The following is a 24,161-nucleotide window of genomic DNA, read 5'->3' as shown; positions in this document are numbered from 1 at the left end:
GACACGTATTCCCTTTATATTGCTATTCAAGGTCATTAGAATCGTGACGCTATGAGATTACAGTGACCTTTACCCGGTGTGATAAATTGACAATATTAACCAAAAACTGTTTCAGATTAGTCACTTTTCGTTATAGTTATATATTTTAGATGTTAGATATTTACGAGGGCATGTTAATACTTTACATTTACTTTTCACGAACATAAACATTGTGTGCATCTGTTGACGATTTAAAACCCTTAAAATTATTAAGCGTTACAAACGCGAAACTATTAAATAATATTGGCAGTTCTGATGGCATCGTTACATTTTGCGGCACAACGGGGATTTTTTTTAAATAAAGCATAAAATGCAGCACTATACATAATGTATACGTGAGCACGGGTGGCGGAGTGGTTTAAATGCTAGACTTTTACTCCAAGGGTCAGTGGTAAGTGCCCAGTTGAGGAGTAGAATTTTCATTCTTTAATGTTATTCTTGTTTTTTTCCTTAAGCAATTTAGTTTAAAAGTTTACATTTATCAGTTTATAGCATTTCATGACAAACTTCAATGCATGCCAAAATCTGTGGTAATGTCCCTTTATTTTTATTTGCACGTATATGTTGTGTTAATAATTCTGGGTTAAATGTGAGATTTGAAGCATAAAAAACGGTTTAAACCCCCAGTCATTTACCAACCTCCGCGCAGAAGTTTGACGAGAACTAGCATAGCTTGATCAAATCCCTGCCTTCATAACCAACCACGTGATGATAGCCTAGCCACGTTGTACAATAATTTTACCGTTGTTATTTTTACTTTTGTTAGTTTAAGTAATTATAATTGTTTTATTATGAACCTAAATTTATACACTATTTTCAAAATGTACAATAAAATTATGCTACTTTTCATAATATTATATTTAAATCACTAAAATACAATTCTACCAAATCTGGTTGGATTTTCTTGTGATGGCAGAGATTACATGTGAGGAACGACAACTCTGTGTGGAGATCGATCCTTAACCCATTTATGCTGAGTGGACTCCTTCTAAATTGGATCAATTTATTTCCAAAATACTGGATGTTTAGTAAATTTATTTCTTTATTTAAAAAATGTCTTACAGAAATTTGTTTAAGCAAACAGCGAAGACCCTGATGAGACACCGCATCATGCGGCGTTTTCATCTGGGTCTACGCTGTTTGCCAAGGCCGTTTTTCTAGACGCTAGGCATAAATGGGTTTACATCGACCGTTCTTAGGCGGTGACCCCCAGTTTTGTTTATTTGTGTATGCTTGTTGTATAGTTGTCATTTTCATATGTTGTCTTTTGCCCATTGGTTCATCGCCACAAATAAATAACCGTATGTTCTAGCACGAGTTACCTCCTGCTGGCGAAGCTGAAGGTTCCCTTTGTGTATAATTGCTAGATCGCCCGTTAAACCACGTGCATTTTACCTAAACAATTTATTTAAAAATTCAGAACTTCTTTCACAAAATAAAGCTCCGCCCAGAATATACCACACACATCTTTCTTCTTTGTCTACATATAACAAGTTGCAATTCGTAGTAGAATTTTTTTTAGAAAATGTGGAGCGCGAAAAGTGTGTATAACCGTCACATAAATGCTGAGTTTTCTGCATGTTATTGCATATATTTATTTAAATAGGGAATTGATGTAAATATAACACAATAAAAAACATTTATCCGACCTACGTACCCTATGTTTTCAAGCGACGTCTGTGGAAACAAATTAAATGTTCTTTTTGAAGTAGGTAACAAACAGAATTCGAAGGTTTAACTCACATATGGTGTACACATTATTTAGCAACATATCATCAAATTATATGCGACACTTCCCATTTGACAACCTGTGCTAAAACTTTTTGTAAATAAATGAATTAACATACCCATTTCTCTTTTTCGCTCAACCATCAAAACATTATATATAAATAATTAAATAAATATATACATTGCACGTCTACACGTTATGGTAATTTTGTAGTATTTATTGTAGCCAATTTTGCCAATGCTTTCCAATATACACGGAACATATAATAGATGCGTCTCTGTTGTTGTTGTTGTTTTGTTTAGTTTAGTTGTTCGGACAAATCTCACAGCAGAACGAAAACCAAAAGTTCCCGCTCGTATATTTAAGTTATCTATGTTGATTTTACGGTGCATGTACATTCTGCGTCGATGGATGCCTGCTGTTGAAAAACCTAGGGTCGGTAGGCACGATTAAGGCCCACCTTAAAGCGTAGCTTTTCCTGTCTCTACGTCCAACTTTTTCGCGCTCACTGATTCCATGGAATACCCTGCTCCAGTCAAAGTAGCGAAAGCCACTAACAGGTTCGTTCCCCGCTCTGTCGCTTTCTCGTCCACCGTTTCTCTTGATAAGATAGTCCGTTGCGCTCCTCCAACGTGGTCCACCGTCTCTCTTAATAAGATAGTCCGTTGCGCTCCTCAAACGTGGGAAAAGCAGCGCGTTCTTGAAAAAATCTTGGCCGTAGATAAACCTGATCAATGTATAAAGTTAAACAATGTACATTATATGTGTCGTGTTCTGAGAAAACCGGGCATAATGCATGTGTGTAAAGTATCGTCTCAGATTAGCCTGTGCAGTCCGCACAGGCTAATCAGGAACGACACTTTTCGCTTTTATGACATTTTTCGTTAAAATGAAGTCTCTTGTTAGCAAAAATCAAATTAAGGCGGAAAGTGTCGTCCCTTATTAGCCTGTGCGAAGTGTACATTATGCCCAGTTTTCTCAGAACAAGGCTCATATCTATTTAATTTATAAATGATTTGCGTTCACTGATTATATGTATCTGATATATGTATACACATGTGTAATTGATTAATACATGTTGATCGAAGACTTAATCATTTATTTATGCTACAAATAATCATTTTAGAATTAAAAAAAGTTATTTGAATGTTTATTTCATAACAAGCGAAAACAATTGGTAAGGCACTTTTAAATCAAAAGTAATCGTTATAGTATCGTGAATATCGCCGATTGTTTATTCATTAAGCACATTAAATAACTTTTCGAGAAACACATGTATGATTTATTATTAATGTTCGTGCAATCAATAAATTATCATGATTGACAACAATTATTTCCGCGTGTCTGACCTGTTCCAACCGGTTTGGCCAAATGGCACCGCAGTCACGTGACTCAGGAGCAGAGTAACCACGAGCATGCGCACTCCTACCAGTCCGTCCATCTTGTCTGGAGTCTCCGACTGGAACAGTGAAAGGCATATTTAACACATTTTGCAAACGCATCATCACTCGCATTTACCCATTTAAGCCTAGTGGACTCTCCCATCCTTCTAAATTGGATCAATTTATTTCCAAAATTAGGGATGTCTCGTATATTTATTTATATTTTTAGAATATTTCTTACACAAATTACTTTAAGCAAACAGTGCATCATGCGGCGTCTCATCTGGGTCTACGCTGTTTGCCAAGGCCTTTTTTTCTAGAAGCCAGGCATACATGGGTTAAAGCCCTAACACGAGGGGTAGCCAATACATAGCACCAAGGAAACTGGTTAAATGATTCTAATGTTTAAGTCTAATAAAATGCGTAAATTTAATGACGCAATTTCCCATCAATTTCCGTTTGCATGGTGTTTTTTGAAGCATCAAAGAACATAATTAAATCGAAATCGACTTACAGCTTATACTCTATTCCATCTCCATTTTGATGAAAAGAAACTTGGATATTTTTGTTATTACCGTGCGAACCTCAAAAATAGATCATCCATTGTAAAAGGTATCGCTTAGTACGTAGAGCTTAATTGCAACATAGCTAATTTGATTATATTTACCCTTATGAAAATGTTGCGTCTGTCAACTTTTTCACAACAATATGACCCGCGTTCAGGAAAATCGGGTCTTAAAGCATGGGGGTAAAGTGCCGTCCCAAATTCAGTTTATCACTATGTACTAAACAACTGTTTACTGTGGTCACATATATTAACTACGATGTGAGATTAACCCTTTAGATTACTTTAATTTGAATAACAATACATAGCCCTTTAGATTACTTTAATTTGAATAACAATACATTACCCTTTAGATTACTTTAATTTGAATAACAATACATAACCCTTTAGATTACTTTAATTTGAATAACAATACATAACCCTTTAGATTACTTTAATTTGAATAACAATACATAACCCTTTAGATTACTTTAATTTGAATAACAATACATAACCCTTTAGATTACTTTAATTTGAATAACAATACATAACCCTTTAGATTACTTTAATTTGAATAACAATACATAACCCTTTAGATTACTTTAATTTGAATGAAAAGCCACTACCTTTTCGATCACTATAATTTGAATGACAACATATACTGGTAACCTTGTAGATCACTATAATTTGAGTGACAATACATAACCTTTGAGATCATTATGGCTATAATGACAATTCAAACATTATAGATCACTATAATTTGAATGATTTGCATAAAGTTCAAGTTTATGTGATAAATACAATACATGTACATAAACCTTTGGATAAGATATTTCTTGTATCATATAATGGTTATTAGCGGAAAACTTTTGACAGAGTTCCGCATTACTTTCATCGTTTGATTCGTTACCTTGAATTATATATTTTATTTCTATCGCTATCTTATGTTTTTATTATGTTACGTATTTATCCATTAGTTTCATGATAATTTCGTGAAATATCATCATCATTATTATCATCGACATCATCACCACCAGCACCACCAGCACCACCATTATCTTCGTATTCAGCTTCATGATCGTGGTTATTATTATTATCGTAATTATAAGCAGCAATAACATCAGAAGAAGCGGCTTGCATTCGTTATTAAAATAACGAGTTATTACGACTCCTGCAGTCTCTTCAATTTCAACATTGTTTTCATTATATTTTCAAACAATCGATGAGAAAGATTTATACATACTATATTAAGCCTACCTTGTTTATTTATTTGCTCCTCCTTATATTTCCAGTAAGTTCAGAAACGCGGTCGCGTGTTTACTGTCTCTAATCCTCATTCAGCGTCATATTTATTACCCATCGATCTATATTTAGCGTCGACTTATTGGTGTGAGTTTGAGATATTAAAAAAAGACGTGCAGTTGAACAAATATAAGACGCGCTCTTGGAAAAAACGGGGTTCAATGAAGGGCTTTCACTGTAGTCCCAGATCGATTAGCCTGTGCAGTTCGCACTATTCCCTTTTTTGTATTTTTCGTTAAAAGGAAATCGCTTCTTAGATAAAATCCTGTGTTTTCGGAAAGCATGGAAAGTGTCGTCCCTAATTAGCCTGTGCGGTGTCGTCCCTAATAAGCCTGTGCGGTGTCGTCCCTAATTAGCCTGTGCGGAATATAAGCCTTTTCTGGGACTACACTTTACGCACATGCGTTAAGCCCTGTTTTCCCAGAACGAGGCTTATATCTTTAAATACACGTGTTTACTTGTTTACAGTTGAATTAAATATGAAAATTTCACTATTTTCGGATGGCAATTTATTAGCAAGAGAAATCAGATATTAGATATGCGAGACATATTTTTATGTGAAAAACAACAACACCAGCAAAAACAAATAAAACAACAACGTTTTCATAATTAGGTTGCAATGTACCGAAAACCCAAAGTCAATATTCTATTAAAGTTGCTCTAACGCATGCTCTAACTATGGAATGGATGAATCCGACATGCAAGACATTGACTCGAAGTACATGTATGGGTAATGATTTATTCAAACTGTTGCTTAAATATGTGATCATATTGTTTAATGCATTAATAATTTGTTACATTAAAAATCACGTTTAAGTTTTTAGCATATAAATCGTTTGTTATTGTCTTTAAAATTGTATATGGAATTGTATTTATATATAAAAATAAGAACTAAAACCAACACACGGTTATTTATTAACAATCTAACAGTTTGTTTGATTTATAAACAATGGTTTAAAAACAATATATTGTGGAGTTTATCCTCGGATATTAATAGCACAACTTTATAAAGCTCTCATATAGGAGTTTACGTACTTGTGCATTAAAGAATATGATCGTTAAAACGTTTAAACTTACTTTCGTTCTGCTACGAAAGGAATGCCAACTTTCGACATGTCGATAACGATCAAATTATTAGTGTGAAAGTAGTGAAGAATCATTTCCGGTTTTGAGACGTGGAGAGTTGTGAATGTAAACGAAAGCCTCATTTGAAGGATTTTTTGAGGTATATAGCACTTTTATTTATGGAAATGATGTGTACAAATAAGTCCGTTTATACGAAATTATAACCATAGAAGAGTGCCATCCATTTTTATTGAATATTTTTATTAAAACACTTAGAAAGCGAGTGTCAAAAATTATTGTCAGTGTCACGACCCTACTTCACAAGTGACATTGTTTTCTGTCCCTGTAATTTATTGTGACAGTCTTGTTTTGTAACAGACACGTGGTCATTAATTTGAATAATTCAATATTTCAGTAACTAAAAAAAGATCTTAGTTGATTGAAAATTGTTTATATATTTAAATGAGATATTGGTCTCAATAAAACAAAGTGACTTTTAGGGCTTGTTTGGGACGGGTGCTGGAGGTTTCGGTAAATGACAAGTTCGGTAAATTGATTTATATAGTAAAAGCTGTGGAGGTTTCTGTAAATTGATTTTATAGAGGAGGTATACCTACAACGAGGTGTTAATGACACCTATTATGGCTTACAATAACATTAGGGGCATTTTTTTGCAAACTGTGGATTAATTTTGAGTAGAGTAATTAATGCTATGCCTAAGGTAAAGAATTAAGGGAAATGAAAATGCAACCTCTGAAAAACGAATTCTGTTAGGAAATTTTTGGTTAATTTTACGATTTAAATAACGCAATACTGTTGTTTGTTTTTTAAATTGGTGCTTTTATTTAAATAACATAATAGAAACATACCTTAGGTTACCTTAGGTGGTTTACCACCGCAGGTCTTTTGGACCTCTGTAGTGGCCTCTTCTTCGTCATCGCTATTTAATAGTCTCGGTGTTTTGCTTCCGGTTATTTCATTATAGTCACAGTTATGATCGTACACCATTGGGTGGTTTATCCAATATTTATCTAGGCGTCTTTTAAAAGTTTCCGTGTTCTTGGATGTGACGACAGCACTTGGTAAATTATTCCATATGTTTACAATGCGATTGGAGAAAAAGTTCTTGCGAATGTCGCGTGCACACCTTTGTTTTAAAAGTTTTAATGGATGACCTCTATTTGTATTTGTGTTCAAAGTAAAAATTCCAACTGTTGTTCTTTTGTCATAGATATTGTTCAAGATCTTGTATGTTTCAATCATATCCCCTCGTAGTCTGCGAAATTTCAAAGTGGGTAGTTTAATCAATTTAAGTCTTTCCTCGTATGATTATCCTTAAGTTTGGGTAACATTTTGGTTGCTCTACGTTGGACGTTTTCAATGCTATCAATGTCTTTAATTTTTGATGGACTCCATACACTGCTGGCATATTCCAGATGTGGTCTTACAATGGACTTGAATAATAATCTGAAGCTTCTAAAATCTAGAAATTTAAATGAACGTCTTATTAATCCCATCATTTTGTTGGCTTTATTTACTTGGTTTTGTATGTGTTCATCAAATTTTAATTTTGAGTTTATTGTTACACCAACATCTTTTTCATTTTCAACTCTTTCTAGAGAAACGAGGCCTCCTTCATACTTGGGCATAGTATATGATCTTATTTCTGGGGGTTTTGTTGAAATTTGTAGTATTTTGCACTTGTCTGGGTGAAACTTTAACAGCCATTTGTTGCTCCATTCAAAAAGTTTATTCAAATCATCTTGGAGAATTAACTGATCATTTTTAGTCGAAATCTCACGGTATATTTTTGTATCGTCCGCAAACATAAGAACACTAGAGTTCACACATTTTGGTAAGTCATTTATGAACACCACAAATAGGATCGGTCCTAGTACGGAACCCTGAGGAATGCCGCTGGTGACAACGTGCCATTGTGAGTAGCTCCCATAGACTTGTACCCTTTGTTTACGATCGGTTAAGAAGTTCTGTACCCATTTACATGTTTGTTTGCTGATGCCATATTTTTCCAATTTGTATATTAATCTTTTGTGTGGGACCTTATCGAATGCTTTCATGAAATCTGTGTAAATTGTATCAATTTCGCCTCCTTGATCTAGTATACTAGTCCAGTGGTCCATAACCCTGAGTAACTGTAGGTTGGTTGATCGGGCTCCAATAAATCCAAACTGCTTATCACTGAATAAATCATTAGAGTTCATATGATCAACTATCCGTTTACGAATTAATTTTTCCATCAGTTTGCAGATTACGCTAGTGAGACTGACTGGTCTATAGTTCGAGGCTAATTTTTTATCTCCCTTTTTGAATAATGCTGTAATTTGTCCAATTTTCCATTCATTAGGCACAATACCCGACTTAAAAGAGCTGTTGAATATATGGCACATAGGTATTTGGATTATGTCTGACAGTTTTGACAAAACAATTGGGTGAACTTGGTCTGGACCTGGAGACTTAGATGTGTCGAGTTCGTTTAATAGGGTTTTCACTTCCTCTGGTTTAAATTCATCGTCACTTGACAGACTCTCAAAGTTAATGTTCTCCATTTTATCAAAGTTTTCATCAGTTTCTTGTGTGAATACACTAGTAAAGAATGTTGCTAGAACGTCTGCTTTATCTTGGTCACTATTAGCTATAAATAACTTCCCATCTTTCATTTCGTGTAATTCCGATATACCACTACGCGTTTTCCTTTTTGAGTTTATATATGACCAGAAATTTTTACAGTTTGATTTGGATGTCTCCGCTATTTCCTTTTCGTATTTTTTACGCTCCTTTGCTACTATTGATTTCACTTTGTTTCTAGTCCTTGTATATATTTTGTAGTTTTCTTCGTTGTTATGTTTCATGTACTTTTCCCATGCTCGATGTTTTTGCCTAATTAATTTTCTTATTTCTTCACTAAGTGGCACACTGTTTTTCCTCACACTGCTCTTTCTCTTTGGTATGTGTTCGTTCATTTCATTGTTCAGTTTGGTCATAAATATGTCTATCATTTCATTAGTGTCCTTGTTTTCCAATAATTTATCCCAGTCCAAGGTCATTCCTTCTCTTATTTTCTCAAATTCAGCTTTTTTATAGTTAAACTTGATTGTGTTAGTATTGGAATATTGAGTATAACATACAAAGTCAAATGTTATAACTAAATGATCACTATGCCCCAAGGGGTCTTGGTAATTAATGTTTTGTACATTGTTTGAGTCGTTTGTAATTATCAAGTACATAATAGTAATAAGAAGTAATGATTTATGGCGGAATCAATGTAAGCTCTTCAATTAAGTTAAATGCTATTTTAAAAAGTTTCTTGTAAAATATGATTTAATAAAAATGATTTCATGTTGAATTTTATATTTATTTATATGTTTTATTATTTCTTTCTGGTTTCTGGTTGAGAAAAACACAAGAAAAAACAATATATAAAATTTAACTGATAACTAGGAAAAAGAAGCGAGAAATTTATTTATATACGAAACAAACATATTTGATCTTAGTATTTTAAACCACCGAAACTTAACCATTATATAAACATGAGGTAGTTTGCCAACATAATGAATATGTATTCCAGCTCTTGCCACGTGGAGGCCACCTCTTGTAAGAGCCACATTATTATATTTTTTTAACTGATACGCTTTAATTAAGGTTTTTATCAACTAATTGTTTAAAAACATATATAAAATACAAAACGACCATGACCTTAATATATAATTTACCTCCATCGATTAGAATATTTATAGGTTGCAAGCCTGGATAATTAATAATAAAACTTTGCAAACATCTCTAATTTGATAAAATCAAGTCCGTACATTTAAACCGATAAATTAATTAGTGCCAAACAACTCAATTAATGTACATCAAAATTAATCCATAGTTTGCAAATAAATGCCCCTAATGTTATTGTAAGCCGATAATAGGTGTCATTAACACCTCGTTGTAGGTATACCTCCTCTATAAAATCAATTTACCGAAACCTCCACGGCTTTTACTCTAAAAAATCAATTTACCGAACTTGTCATTTACCGAAACCTCCATAACCCGTTTGGGACTAGCCCATATAAACTGACTCCCAGAACCTTTGATAATTTTTGCTTTGACGGCTCTGGGAGTCCATATGCACCCCTTCATAAACACAATCGCAGTTCTCTGCAGCTGAACAATTTGCATCACTAAACTGACGTCGTTCGTGACAAAGGAGGAAAGCTATTAATTAATTTAAAAACACATTAAATTTACCTGAACGGCAGCCTACAGAAGTTATTCTTCTCATGCACACTATAAAAAACAAGACGATGTTTCAACACACTATTCTTGTTGACTTTTTATGTTGAATTTCAGAACAGAACAAGTATTTAACATCTGCTTTACATCGTTATAGACTACATAAAAAATCACGATGTTAAAAAATTGATGTATGGTAGTGTCTTGTTGAGTTTTGGGTTCTTTTAGAGTCGTGGCTATATAGATCGTGGGAAATTATGTGATAGAATGTTCCCACATTATGCAGTTTTTATGGAAAAAAGTTTTGACCAGGTCACCATTGTTTTGCTGATCAAAAATGCGAGAAAAACAGGTCAATATTGTTATTCCTCAGATCTATTTTCAGCTATTTCCTGTTCATAGGGTGTTCCTTAATAACACAAAAAAGTTTATTTAGTAGTACTTTCCATACCTTACATACTGATTGTAGTAATCGTATTATCGGTATCCCGAGTCTCTGGATTTCCTGATACATACGTGTCAACTGTCTAAATCACATACATGCAACTTTTTCCATCTTTATCCATTACTCGATAATCCCATATATGCCCGATTTCCATTTTTAAAATCAAATTATCGGTGGGTAATAAAGACGACAAGAGTCATAAACACAGACGTTTAAATTTTTTCGAAAGTGTCGAATGAATTTCGGTATATGATTCTATTTAAACTTGGGTATGATGAAATAAGCTCCCAATCAGGACCGTTGTATTGCAACATGTGTAAATCACCTGACACTGTTTGAATGCATCGTGTACAGCTATTTTAGGTTACAAATTCTACATGAAATAAATGAATTTCTTTGTTCTGATTAAAAGAGCGCGAAAATTGGTGTGGGTGTATTTATTTGTAAATAAAAAATTTGTAGCGGGTAAACATTGAGATCATTTAATTTCCACTAAAAGTTTTGTTGTGAATTTCAACTTAAGTACCGGGGTATCTCGCGAATTATTCGGCATTGACATTTCCTCTTACTAAAATATCATTTAAATACGCTGTATCGTTACCGTTATGCTGTATCAGTTCCTTCATTATTCAAACAATTATTGTATTGTATACTGACTGCACACAAGTGTCGTAACATACGGATGCAATACGTAGATTCGGACAGTACTTAAAGCGGACACAAGTAAATAAATGATTTAATACTCTCTTGATTTCTTTGAAACTCGGTATTTGTTGTTAAAAATGGCAATTGCATTGATTAACACCATAAGAGTTAATAGTATTGATCATCTTAACGCTTTATTAATGTTTCCGACTTTATGTACTGTCTGACTTAAAGTACGCATACATGTGCGCATACATGTAATATCTACATGTAGTATATGATTTTCTTTTGTACATTAACATTTAAAACGCGTGAATGACTCTTGCAGACAGGTGCGCAGCATCAAGGTGATCACAGGTGTTCCCGCTAACGATATCGTGCAATCGCGGCGATTCAGGTGTTCGCCGAACACCGCGGTCGGTAGTGTGTCCGCCCCCCGTGAATTGTCACCCATAGGGAAAAGTTAACACAACAGACAGGCGTTTTTGTTTAAGTACGCAGTGCCTGTACTGTAGTTTTGGACATATATTCGACCTATACCTCCTGCATATTTGCCCTGTAAAGACTTTAAAAATACCCTCTTGGTGTCAGCTGACAATACCTGACCAAAATGGATACAAATTGACAAAGTTTGAGGAATTTTTGTGTGAACTACAAGGCATACTCAAAAAGCATGTTGATGCATTTTTTTTTAAAGAAAAGTTTGTTTAAGATAAACCATACCGTTATACGGTCATCAGTAGAGCGTTTTACAGCATCAGGTTTTGGGCAGGAAAACAACTTGTGTACAGTCTAATATCGACCGGTTACGTTTAAGTATATTTACCATACCCGGGGTACATGTAAGTATACTTACATTGTAAGAGTGTGTGAATGTCACAGTTTATTAACAGGTCATCGCTGAGTCTTCACGACTACCTTATGTGCTGACCTGCAAGTAAACTTAAGAGTACCCGGGGTACAAATAAGTAGTACATGAGCCAAAAATGACCAATCGCGCCATTTAATAACACATACACGCACATGAAAGCGTACAAACTATTGTCAAAGCACTTCTTGTTTAGTTTATAGTTTAACCCTATTTATTTTAAGCCCAAATGCTTTGTATTTACTGTTCAAAGGTGATTACCTTAGTATTAATCATTTTATGCTTTTTAGAAGAATTTCTCTCCTGATAGTTTTCGTATTTTCACTGTTTGCTGTAATTTTTTATTTTGTAAGGTGCTGATGACTTGGATATAGCAAAATTCTTCTGTCTTGCAGGCTAAAATTAACCACCGTCTAGAATAACCATGGTGAGTCGATTGAAACTTCAGTACTGCAAGATAATCCTGGCCACATCCCTTGTCTGGTTCCTGCTTGATGTTGTCCTGCTCATGTACTACACAGACTGTGCCACGCACGCGTCTGTTGACTGTCAGAACACAAATAACAATGAGAAACCAGTCAAAAAATCTGAGGAGTCGTTGTTGCAGAGGATTTTACCAAAAGGTATTCAATATTCCATGTTCTTCAATTAGACATTTTAGTTGTTTATCTCCCCTGAATACTTCCTAAAGACATTCTGGTCCATGCAGTTGTTTGACTTGGTTTTTGACGTTGGTCTTCATTATCAATACATGGTTCACATGTATCTCCGATATCTCTGCAAAATGGAGAACTATTTGATTTCGTATAAATATATGATTGGAAAAAGGAAAAACTATTTGGCGATCAACTCTGGAAATATTTCCCTAGAAACAGACACACGGACATAGACATGCAAACACAGGAAGCTCCAAATACAGTCATCGACAGCAATCGTAAATGAAACCAGTCAAGCGCATGTACTATCAAGTTTTCAATTTGACTGAGATGGATTAGTTGATTGATATGATCACATAACATGAATTATTTTCCTGCCTTTTTATAATCACAGTGTATTGGCACCTCTTCTTCATTGATGTCTGGGACATATGTAAGTTGTTATCTTATCTCCAGGTTATGTAGGTTGAATCCAGGTCCCTGGCTGTTATTGATTTAACATCAATTTGGTTGTTTTACCGGTCTAATTAATCAGGAGATTGTTGTAGCTAGTACCGTTCTTTATCATGTTATAACGCGCAACCCATGTATAACACACACCAGAACATTTAATGCCAAACATGGTGTCAATTATGGATATTTAGGATAGCACAATGAATTTTTCGCAAATTAGTACTCAGAATAGCCTTGTATCAATTTATGAAGTGCACCAACTTTTGAAATAGAAATTTGGGGCTTTAAAACTGCACATAATACATGGTTCTCATTACAAGTCAACTTTATTTGGTCCTGTTTTTTGGTGCATGGTTTGTTTTGATATTCTCTGTTGGACCTTTGTATAAATTCAATTAATTTTGGCACTTGACAAGTGCTATTGCTATTTATTAGGGTTGATCAATACATTATGATGCTAATGTATAACAGTGCTCCAGCTAGAATTTGAAAAGGGCAGGGTGGCTTTTTTGTCAAAAGGGCACTTTCGACGCGCAGTATTTTGTGAAAAGGGCACTTTCGACGCGCAGTATTTTGTGAAAAGGACACGTTCGAGCGCGCGGGTGTTTCTGGAATGCTTTCTATTGCATGTTAATTTATATGTTATAAATAATTGTATTATTCCCATTATTACTAAACCATTCAAATATAATGTCTACAATGAGGATTAAACTAATTACAATTTAATAAGAGATTTATGAATTATCATATGTAAAAAAAAAAAAAAAATTTTTTTTTTTTTTTTTTTCAAGGGGGGGGGGGCAGGGCGGAGGTTCGGGAGGGCAGGGCGGTGGTTCGGGAGGGCAGGGCGCGGCGCCCTTCGATTTAGGCCTAGCTGGAGCACTGTATAATATAAAATTCTGTTTGCACATTTGAATATGGACGCTTGATTTGTGATTTATACAACCACGGGTGGATGATTGAAACATTCAGGGATAAGTGGTTAATACAATCAGGGATTATATAATAATTGGTAAAATCATGGATACAAAGAATGGAGCACACAGACATGGGAGAACCTTTATTTTTGTTTGTTTTATGTGAGTCTCTTCTGTAGTATTGCTGTTGTAACCTTGTAAATGCTTTACTTTTCTGCAGAACAGGGCTTCAGTTATATGGTTCAGTTCTGTGTTTTATGATTTAAGTTTTCAACTTTGCATTTTGTGCTTTTTGCATTAAGGTTTTGGTTTGGTTATAGGCAGAAAAGACTTAAATATATATTATTTATCTGGGTTTATTTGTTTTCTCTTGCTTGCTTTGAAATGGCTACAGTGGTCAGTTTCGAGCTTGATTACTCAAGGAATTATCCAACCTTTTCTACTCATCCAAATGTTTGTGTCAGCATTATGCTCTTGTTAAGGCATATATACAACATGTTCTTATCAATGTTTCTAAGGCAGGTATTCAACTGATTTTTGAGACACTCTTAAGCTTAATTTCTGGGCAAAACCAGTGCTTGGCATCTTTGGAAGGTAGAAAGAACACTTTTCATTTAAGTTTGGGTCTGTGACCTTCTGGTGGATAGGCAGAAACCATATCCACGTCGTCCCGCCCTCCTTTTGTATGCCCCTATTTTTACTTTCAAATCAGGTCAACGTTTACACTAAACTACTCGGATATCGCTGTTTCTCCTACAGATTTGTGATATTTTGTGTTAAGGTAGCTTTTGTGCTGATCTTGTATAGGAGAGCATTTGGAGCCAGTTGGGTGAAGTTTTCTTACTAAAAATATTAAGAAAATTGCACTCAATAACTTGAGTTTGATTTGAGGTATTGCACTGAATTTGATGTGTTGTTAGCGTATATCAGGTGACTGAAAGAAAAATAACATTTTGTATTTTATGAGCATCATACTGTGAAAACTGGGCTAAATGCGTGAGCGTAAAGTGTTGTCCCTGACACTTTCCGCTCTAATAGAAGTAAGTCTCTTCTTAACAAAAATCCAGTTAAGACCCAAAGTGTCATCCCTGATTTGCCAATGTTGAATGCACAGGCTTATCTGGGACAAAACTTTACATACATCCATCAAGTCTGATTTTCCCAGTACATGACTTGTATAAGAATAGTCTGTCATGGGACAGCTCTTGTTGCACAAAACACTCACAAGAGACATTGATATACACCCCCCACATCTTCCACAATAATTGTTGCACAAAACACTCACAAGAGACATTGATATACACCCCCCCCCACAACTTCCACAATAATTGTTGCACAAAACACTCACAAGAGACATTGATATACACCCCACATCTTCCACAATAATTGTTGCACAAAACACTCACAAGAGACATTGATATACACCCCACATCTTCCACAATAATTGTTGCACAAAACACTCACAAGAGACATTGATATACACCCCACATCTTCCACAATAATTGTTGCACAAAACACTCACAAGAGACATTGATATACACCACCCCACATCTTCCACAATAATTGTTGCACAAAACACTCACAAGAGACATTGATATACACCCCCACATCTTCCACAATAATTGTTGCACAAAACACTCACAAGAGACATTGATATACACCACCCCACATCTTCCACAATAATTGTTGCACAAAACACTCACAAGAGACATTGATATACACCCCCACATCTTCCACAATAATTGTTGCACAAAACCCTCACAAGAGACATTGATATACACCCCCCACATCTTCCACAATAATTGTTGCACAAAACACTCACAAGAGACATTGATCTACACCCCCCACATCTTCCACAATAATTGTTGCACAAAACACCCTCAAGAGACATTGATATACACCACCCCACATCTTCCACAATAATTGTTGCACAAAACACTCACAAGAGACATTGATATACACCCCCCACATCTTCCACAATAATTGTTGCACAAAACACTCACAAGAGACATTGATATACACCCCCCCACATCTTCCACAATAATTGTTGCAAAAACACTCACAAGAGACATTGATATACACCCCCCACATCTTCCACAATAATTGTTGCACAAAACACTCACAAGAGACATTGATATACACCCCACATCTTCCACAATAATTATTGCACAAAACACTCACAAGAGACATTGATATACACCCCACATCTTCCACAATAATTGTTGCACAAAACACTCACAAGAGACATTGATATACACCCCCCACATCTTCCACAATAATTGTTGCACAAAACACTCACAAGAGTCATTGATATACACCCCCCACATCTTCCACAATAATTGTTGCACAAAACACTCACAAGAGACATTGATATACACCCCACATCTTCCACAATAATTGTTGCACAAAACGCTCACAAGAGACATTGATATACACCCCCCCACATCTTCCACAATAATTGTTGCACAAAACACTCACAAGAGACATTGATATACACCCCACATCTTCCACAATAATTGTTGCACAAAACACCCTCACGAGACATTGATATACACCCCACATCTTCCACAATAATTGTTGCACAAAACACCCTCAAGAGACATTGATATACACCCCACATCTTCCACAATAATTGTTGCACAAAACACTCACAAGAGACATTGATATACACCCCACATCTTCCACAACAATTGTTGCACAAAACACTCACAAGAGACATTGATATACACCCCACATCTTCCACAACAATTGTTGCACAAAACACCCTCACGAGACATTGATATACACCCCACATCTTCCACAATAATTGTTGCACAAAACACCCTCAAGAGACATTGATATACACCCCACATCTTCCACAATAATTGTTGCACAAAACACTCACAAGAGACATTGATATACACCCCCCCACATCTTCCACAATAATTGTTGCACAAAACACTCACAAGAGACATTGATATACACCCCCCACATCTTCCACAATAATTGTTGCACAAAACACTCACAAGAGACATTGATATACACCCCCCACATCTTCCACAATAATTGTTGCACAAAACACTCACAAGAGACATTGATATACACCCCCCACATCTTCCACAATAATTGTTGCACAAAACGCTCACAAGAGACATTGATATACACCCCCCCACATCTTCCACAATAATTGTTGCACAAAACACTCACAAGAGACATTGATATACACCCCCCACATCTTCCACAATAATTGTTGCACAAAACACTCACAAGAGACATTGATATACACCCCCCCACATCTTCCACAATAATTGTTGCACAAAACGCTCACAAGAGACATTGATATACACCCCACATCTTCCACAATAATTGTTGCACAAAACGCTCACAAGAGACATTGATATACACCCCCCACATCTTCCACAATAATTGTTGCACAAAACACTCACAAGAGACATTGATATACACCCCCCCCACATCTTCCACAATAATTGTTGCACAAAACACTCACAAGAGACATTGATATACACCCCCCACATCTTCCACAATAATTGTTGCACAAAACGCTCACAAGAGACATTGATAAACACCCCACATCTTCCACAACAATTGTTGCACAAAACACTCACAAGAGACATTGATATACACCCCCCACATCTTCCACAATAATTGTTGCACAAAACACTCACAAGAGACATTGATATACACCCCCCACATCTTCCACAATAATTGTTGCACAAAACACTCACAAGAGAAATTGATATACACCCCCCACATCTTCCACAATAATTGTTGCACAAAACCCTCACAAGAGACATTTATATACACCCCCCCCCACATCTTCCACAATAATTGTTGCACAAAACACTCACAAGAGACATTGATATACACCCCCCCCACATCTTCCACAATAATTGTTGCACAAAACGCTCACAAGAGACATTGATATACACCCCACATCTTCCACAATAATTGTTGCACAAAACACTCACAAGAGACATTGATATACACCCCCCACATCTTCCACAATAATTGTTGCACAAAACACTCACAAGAGACATTGATATACACCCCCCACATCTTCCACAATAATTGTTGCACAAAACGCTTACAAGAGACATTGATATACACCCCCCACATCTTCCACAATAATTGTTGCACAAAACGCTCACAAGAGACATTGATATACACCCCCCACATCTTCCACAATAATTGTTGCACAAAACACTCACAAGAGACATTGATATACACCCCCCACATCTTCCACAATAATTGTTGCACAAAACGCTCACAAGAGACATTGATATACACCCCATGTCTTCCACAATAATTGTTGCACAAAACGCTCACAAGAGACATTGATATACACCCCCCACATCTTTCACAATAATTGTTGCACAAAACACTCACAAGAGACATTGATATACACCCCCCACATCTTCCACAATAATTGTTGCACAAAACGCTCACAAGAGACATTGATATACACCCCACGTCTTCCACAATAATTGTTGCACAAAACACTCACAAGAGACATTGACATACACCCCCCACATCTTCCACAATAATTGTTGCACAAAACACCCTCAAGAGACATTGATATACACCACCCCACATCTTCCACAATAATTGTTGCACAAAACACTCACAAGAGACATTGATATACACCCCCCCACATCTTCCACAATAATTGTTGCACAAAACACTCACAAGAGACATTGATATACACCCCCCCACATCTTCCACAATAATTGTTGCACAAAACACTCACAAGAGACATTGATATACACCCCCCACATCTTCCACAATAATTGTTGCACAAAACACCCTCAAGAGACATTGATATACACCCCACATCTTCCACAATAATTGTTGCACAAAACGCTGACACAAGAGACATTGATATACACCCCCCCACATCTTCCACAATAATTGTTGCACAAAACACTCACAAGAGACATTGATATACACCCCCCACATCTTCCACAATAATTGTTGCACAAAACGCTCACAAGAGACATTGATATACACCCCACATCTTCCACAATAATTGTTGCACAAAACACTCACAAGAGACATTGATATACACCCCCCACATCTTCCACAATAATTGTTGCACAAAACACTCACAAGAGACATTGATATACACCCCCCACATCTTCCACAATAATTGTTGCACAAAACGCTTACAAGAGACATTGATATACACCCCCCACATCTTCCACAATAATTGTTGCACAAAACGCTCACAAGAGACATTGATATACACCCCCCACATCTTCCACAATAATTGTTGCACAAAACACTCACAAGAGTCATTGATATACACCCCCCACATCTTCCACAATAATTGTTGCACAAAACGCTCACAAGAGACATTGATATACACCCCACGTCTTCCACAATAATTGTTGCACAAAACGCTCACAAGAGACATTGATATACACCCCCCACATCTTCCACAATAATTGTTGCACAAAACACTCACAAGAGACATTGATATACACCCCCCACATCTTCCACAATAATTGTTGCACAAAACGCTCACAAGAGACATTGATATACACCCCACGTCTTCCACAATAATTGTTGCACAAAACACTTACAAGAGACATTGATATACACCCCCCACATCTTCCACAATAATTGTTGCACAAAACACCCTCAAGAGACATTGATATACACCACCCCACATCATCCACAATAATTGTTGCACAAAACACTCACAAGAGACATTGATATACACCCCCCCACATCTTCCACAATAATTGTTGCACAAAACACTCACAAGAGACATTGATATACACCCCCCCCACATCTTCCACAATAATTGTTGCACAAAACACTCACAAGAGACATTGATATACACCCCCCCCCCACATCTTCCACAATAATTGTTGCACAAAACACTCACAAGAGACATTGATATACACCCCCCCACATCTTCCACAATAATTGTTGCACAAAACACTCACAAGAGACATTGATATACACCACCCACATCTTCCACAATAATTGTTGCACAAAACGCTTACAAGAGACATTGATATACACCCCCCACATCTTCCACAATAATTGTTGCACAAAACGCTCACAAGAGACATTGATATACACCCCCCACATCTTCCACAATAATTGTTGCACAAAACACTCACAAGAGACATTGATATACACCCCCCACATCTTCCACAATAATTGTTGCACAAAACGCTCACAAGAGACATTGATATACACCCCACGTCTTCCACAATAATTGTTGCACAAAACGCTCACAAGAGACATTGATATACACCCCACATCTTCCACAATAATTGTTGCACAAAACACTCACAAGAGACATTGATATACACCCCCCACATCTTCCACAATAATTGTTGCACAAAACGCTTACAAGAGACATTGATATACACCCCCCCCACATCTTCCACAATAATTGTTGCACAAAACACTCACAAGAGACATTGATATACACCCCCCACATCTTCCACAATAATTGTTGCACAAAACGCTCACAAGAGACATTGATATACACCCCACATCTTCCACAATAATTGTTGCACAAAACGCTCACAAGAGACATTGATATACACCCCACATCTTCCACAAATTCCAGTTAAGCATTGCACTACATTTCCATATCAAGGATATATCCCCCTGTGTCGACATGTTATAAAACCATGTATATTTCTTTGTCACGCAAATATTTCTATAGCATCAATATTAATAATTTTTTTTAAGAGCCTTAACAACCGGTTTTCTTGTCACATATTAAAAATAAAATGTTTTTCAGCGTGTCAAGCATATCTGTATTTCTATAACAATGATAAATAGGTGATTTTGTTTACTAAAGTATATTACATGTAAATGCCACAATACATGGTGCATAGTTTATAACCTATCATATGACAATTTTGTTAAGAATGTTACTGAGATTTATACAAATCAACATTTGTGGAGGAAGCAACAAAGATTCAGAGACAAATTTTCAAGACTTAAGTATTTTGAAAATTTCAAGTACAGGGTCATTTAACTCCTGGATTTCAAAAGCTAATGAACTCTTTGCACCTATCTTAACAAGGCCAGCTCGAGGAGTTGTGCTAATATCGATGACTCCATTATTCAGCACATTCTGTTGTTTATCAGAGCCTGTCGCCCCAGACGAACCAGCAGGCATTCCACCCACCCGCATCAAATACATAACACCGACAAAAATGCCCAAACCAAAAGAGCCCCCAAAGCCACATAAACTGCCTGATTTTATTCCAGGTACTATTTTTAGATATCCCAATTATGCTAGACTATGGGAAAGATCTAGGAGCAGTAAAGGCCAGGGATTTCCTTAGACTTAACAGTGTTGATTTTTCCACCATTTTGGGAATGGGGCCGGAACCCTTTAAATTGGGAAAATTCGCGTTGTTTTATCTAACAGGGGGAAATTGGTGTTGTGTGTTTGTTTTGTTAACAAATGCTTAATAATTGGGAATAAACTTTTTTGGTAAATCTTCATGTGGAAACTAGGGCTGTCATTTGGAAAATATATACCTTTTAAGATTTGTTTTGGGGCCAAGTGTCATCAAAAAATGTGATAAAAAACAACACTGTTTTTGTCTGTCTGTTTTTCTGTCTGAAAGTCAAAGGAAATCCCTAAAGACTTATGGTGCTGCTGAAATGGGGAAGCAGGACATGTTGGATCTATTGTGCTGACATTTTGCAATAATTTGCTTAATCCAAAGAAGTATTATATTGTTTGTAATAATCTAGATTTTTTAGCATTTATAATCTTTTAATTAGCAATTTCCACAAATATTAAAGACTTAAACTGGTAAAATAAAATCTTTTCATTTAACATAAAAACATTTACAAAAAATATATTGTATTTCAATAGACTTACGTGTTTTGTTTTGACTTGTCCAAAGTAGGGATGGGGGTGACAGAAATAAGGAGCATAAATCAGTGCTCTGTTACTATAGATCTTTCCTTTGTAGACCCCTTCCAAAGCAGCTTGCCAGTAAAGAGACAAGGGTGTCTGCAAAACAATCCCCCCCCCAGCAATACTCCCTTGAGAACCTGCAACAATCCCTTGACAACAATCCCTCTGCAATAATCCCTTGACAACAATCATCCGCTTTCCAATTCTTCAAATTAGCATTGTGTTTTGTTTAATACTGTAAAATCATTATTATTTGTTGGACATTAATTTTCGTTGATTTCTCAAGTTGACCTGTCCACATATTTAAAACAAACATTTCTGAAAATTACCTGGAAAATTTCTCTTTATTTTCAGAATCTTATATCAAAAATAGTTTTGGTCATTTGTAAAAAACACTAAATTTCACGCCGAAAAATATACATGATTTTACAGTATTTACTAACTAAACTGATTCTATGTTTCTAATCTGTAATGTTTAATATTGGTTGAATACTACCTGAAGCAATATTACAGTGTTCAGAAAAATTTCAGAAGCCAGTTATATTTTTAAAGTAGCCGGCATCTAAGCAATAAAACTGGTGTATGTCCACTATTTCAATTGATATTTTAAAGGGGCCTTTTCACAGATTTTGGCATTTTTTAACTGATTCATTAAATGCTTTATATCGATAAATGTAAACATTGGATCGTAAAAGCTCCAGTAAAAAATCAAGAATAAAATTAAAAAAAGGAAAAGAACATTGCCCGGACCAGGTTTCGAACCAGTGACCCCTGCAGCCCTGCCAGAGTCCTGAAGTAAAAACGCTTTAGCCTACTGAGCTATTCCGCCGTGTACATATACATGATGTATTTTATACGTTATATAAGCAATCTTCGTAGTTTCACAAAATTTCACGACAAAAACAGAACTCTCCAAATTATTCAATCGTTTCGCGTTGCAACGCTTTATAATTTTTAGGTTTTAAAATCGTCAAAAGATGCATATAATGGCTATATTAGACCATGATAAATGTTCAGTATTACTGTTTCCTCACAAATATCATAACTATAACGAAAATTTGCGAATCTGAAACAACTTTTTTCAATTTTGTCAATTTACCAAAGCGTGAAAAGATCCCTTTAAAGTAGTCGGCATCTAGAAATAATGAAATCCCCAGCTGCCGGTGCTTCCGGAGAACACTTAATATTACCTGATTTTTCTCCCATTTATTTATCCAATTTAATGTAAGTTGCTAGTGATGCTGGAAATGTTAGTGAGTTAGCGTATTTTTATTTGTTCTCATGTTGGCAATAACATAATTTTCAAGAATTACGTAAGTCACCTACATGTATACAAAAAAGAAAGCTTAGTAATTAGTTTTCAAAACAGAAAAATGACTAAGAAACTATGAAATAATTGGTAGTTTATTGTAGACCTATTTATTTGAGCTTAATTGCATCAAAAGTCCAAGGCTTATTGAAACGCTCGCAAGTCTGTTTCGTGGGTAGAACCAGTACTTGGTCTCTTTGTTGGCGATTTGGTAGCTAGGCAGCACACCATTTCCAATACGCAATGTTGACAATATTATTGTTTTGTTTAATGATGATCTGCAGTTGAAAAAGATACATCAATAAATTGATAATGAAGTTACTAGATGTAGTACCAACACAGCAGTAAAAACAAGATGAGAAATTCAAATCCTGAATGTCCCTAAGCTAGCTTATCTTGTTGCAATCATATTGTACTACTAATGGATATCATCAAGGGATGTATCTGTTACAATTTTGTTACAAGGTCACAGCAATTTGATCATTTTTTTGTTGGATAAAACTTATAAGTTATTTTTGCTGAGCATGCATGCCTTTGCATGGCCTGTTTTTCCAAGCATAGGAGGAAAAAAATATTGTTCAAGGGTTATTGGAAAATTGTTGTATCTGCTCCACATTTGTATATAAGATACTAAACTTTTGCGCTCAATGTTCATTTTTAGCTTG

The 24,161-nt window shown here is 35.7% G+C and overlaps 2 protein-coding genes and 1 long non-coding RNA gene across 10 annotated transcripts in view; 1 reads left to right on the top strand and 2 right to left on the bottom strand.

The window, feature by feature from the left end:
- Positions 1-1,970: 1,970 nt before the first annotated feature.
- Positions 1,971-24,161, bottom strand: part of LOC127863230 (uncharacterized) — a 75,280-nt gene continuing 53,089 nt past the window's right edge. For both annotated transcript variants that reach the window (XM_052402622.1, XM_052402614.1), the window contains 2 exons: positions 3,118-3,227; positions 1,971-2,495 (listed from right to left, as the gene is read on the bottom strand). In XM_052402622.1, coding sequence (XP_052258582.1) covers positions 2,150-2,495; positions 3,118-3,227 — 456 coding nt within the window. In that variant the 3' untranslated portion in view covers positions 1,971-2,149. The remainder of the gene's footprint in view (positions 2,496-3,117; positions 3,228-24,161) is intronic.
- LOC127863182 (polypeptide N-acetylgalactosaminyltransferase 13-like) overlaps positions 6,092-24,161 on the top strand; it is a 59,056-nt gene continuing 40,986 nt past the window's right edge. For 5 of the 7 annotated variants that reach the window (XR_008040971.1, XM_052402590.1, XM_052402589.1 and 2 more), the window contains exons 1-3: positions 6,092-6,221; positions 12,651-12,878; positions 21,401-21,523. Coding sequence is in view for 6 of the 7 variants with exons in the window: in XM_052402590.1 (XP_052258550.1) it covers positions 12,680-12,878; positions 21,401-21,523 (322 nt within the window). In the remaining variant the exon portion in view is untranslated. The remainder of the gene's footprint in view (positions 6,222-12,650; positions 12,879-21,400; positions 21,524-24,161) is intronic. The other 2 variants (XM_052402599.1, XM_052402596.1) reach the window with 1 other exon arrangement.
- Positions 12,649-23,742, bottom strand: LOC127863250 (uncharacterized). The gene is made up of 2 exons (XR_008041009.1): positions 22,149-23,742; positions 12,649-13,032 (listed from the first exon to the last, which is right to left on the bottom strand). It is a non-coding gene; the product is annotated as an uncharacterized LOC127863250 (long non-coding RNA).

This window comes from Dreissena polymorpha, chromosome 1 (genome assembly GCF_020536995.1).
Source record: "Dreissena polymorpha isolate Duluth1 chromosome 1, UMN_Dpol_1.0, whole genome shotgun sequence".
Classification (NCBI taxonomy): Eukaryota; Metazoa; Mollusca; class Bivalvia; order Myida; family Dreissenidae; genus Dreissena; species Dreissena polymorpha.
Note: the sequence above shows the minus strand (reverse complement) of the source record. Positions and strands in the feature narration are given on the sequence as shown.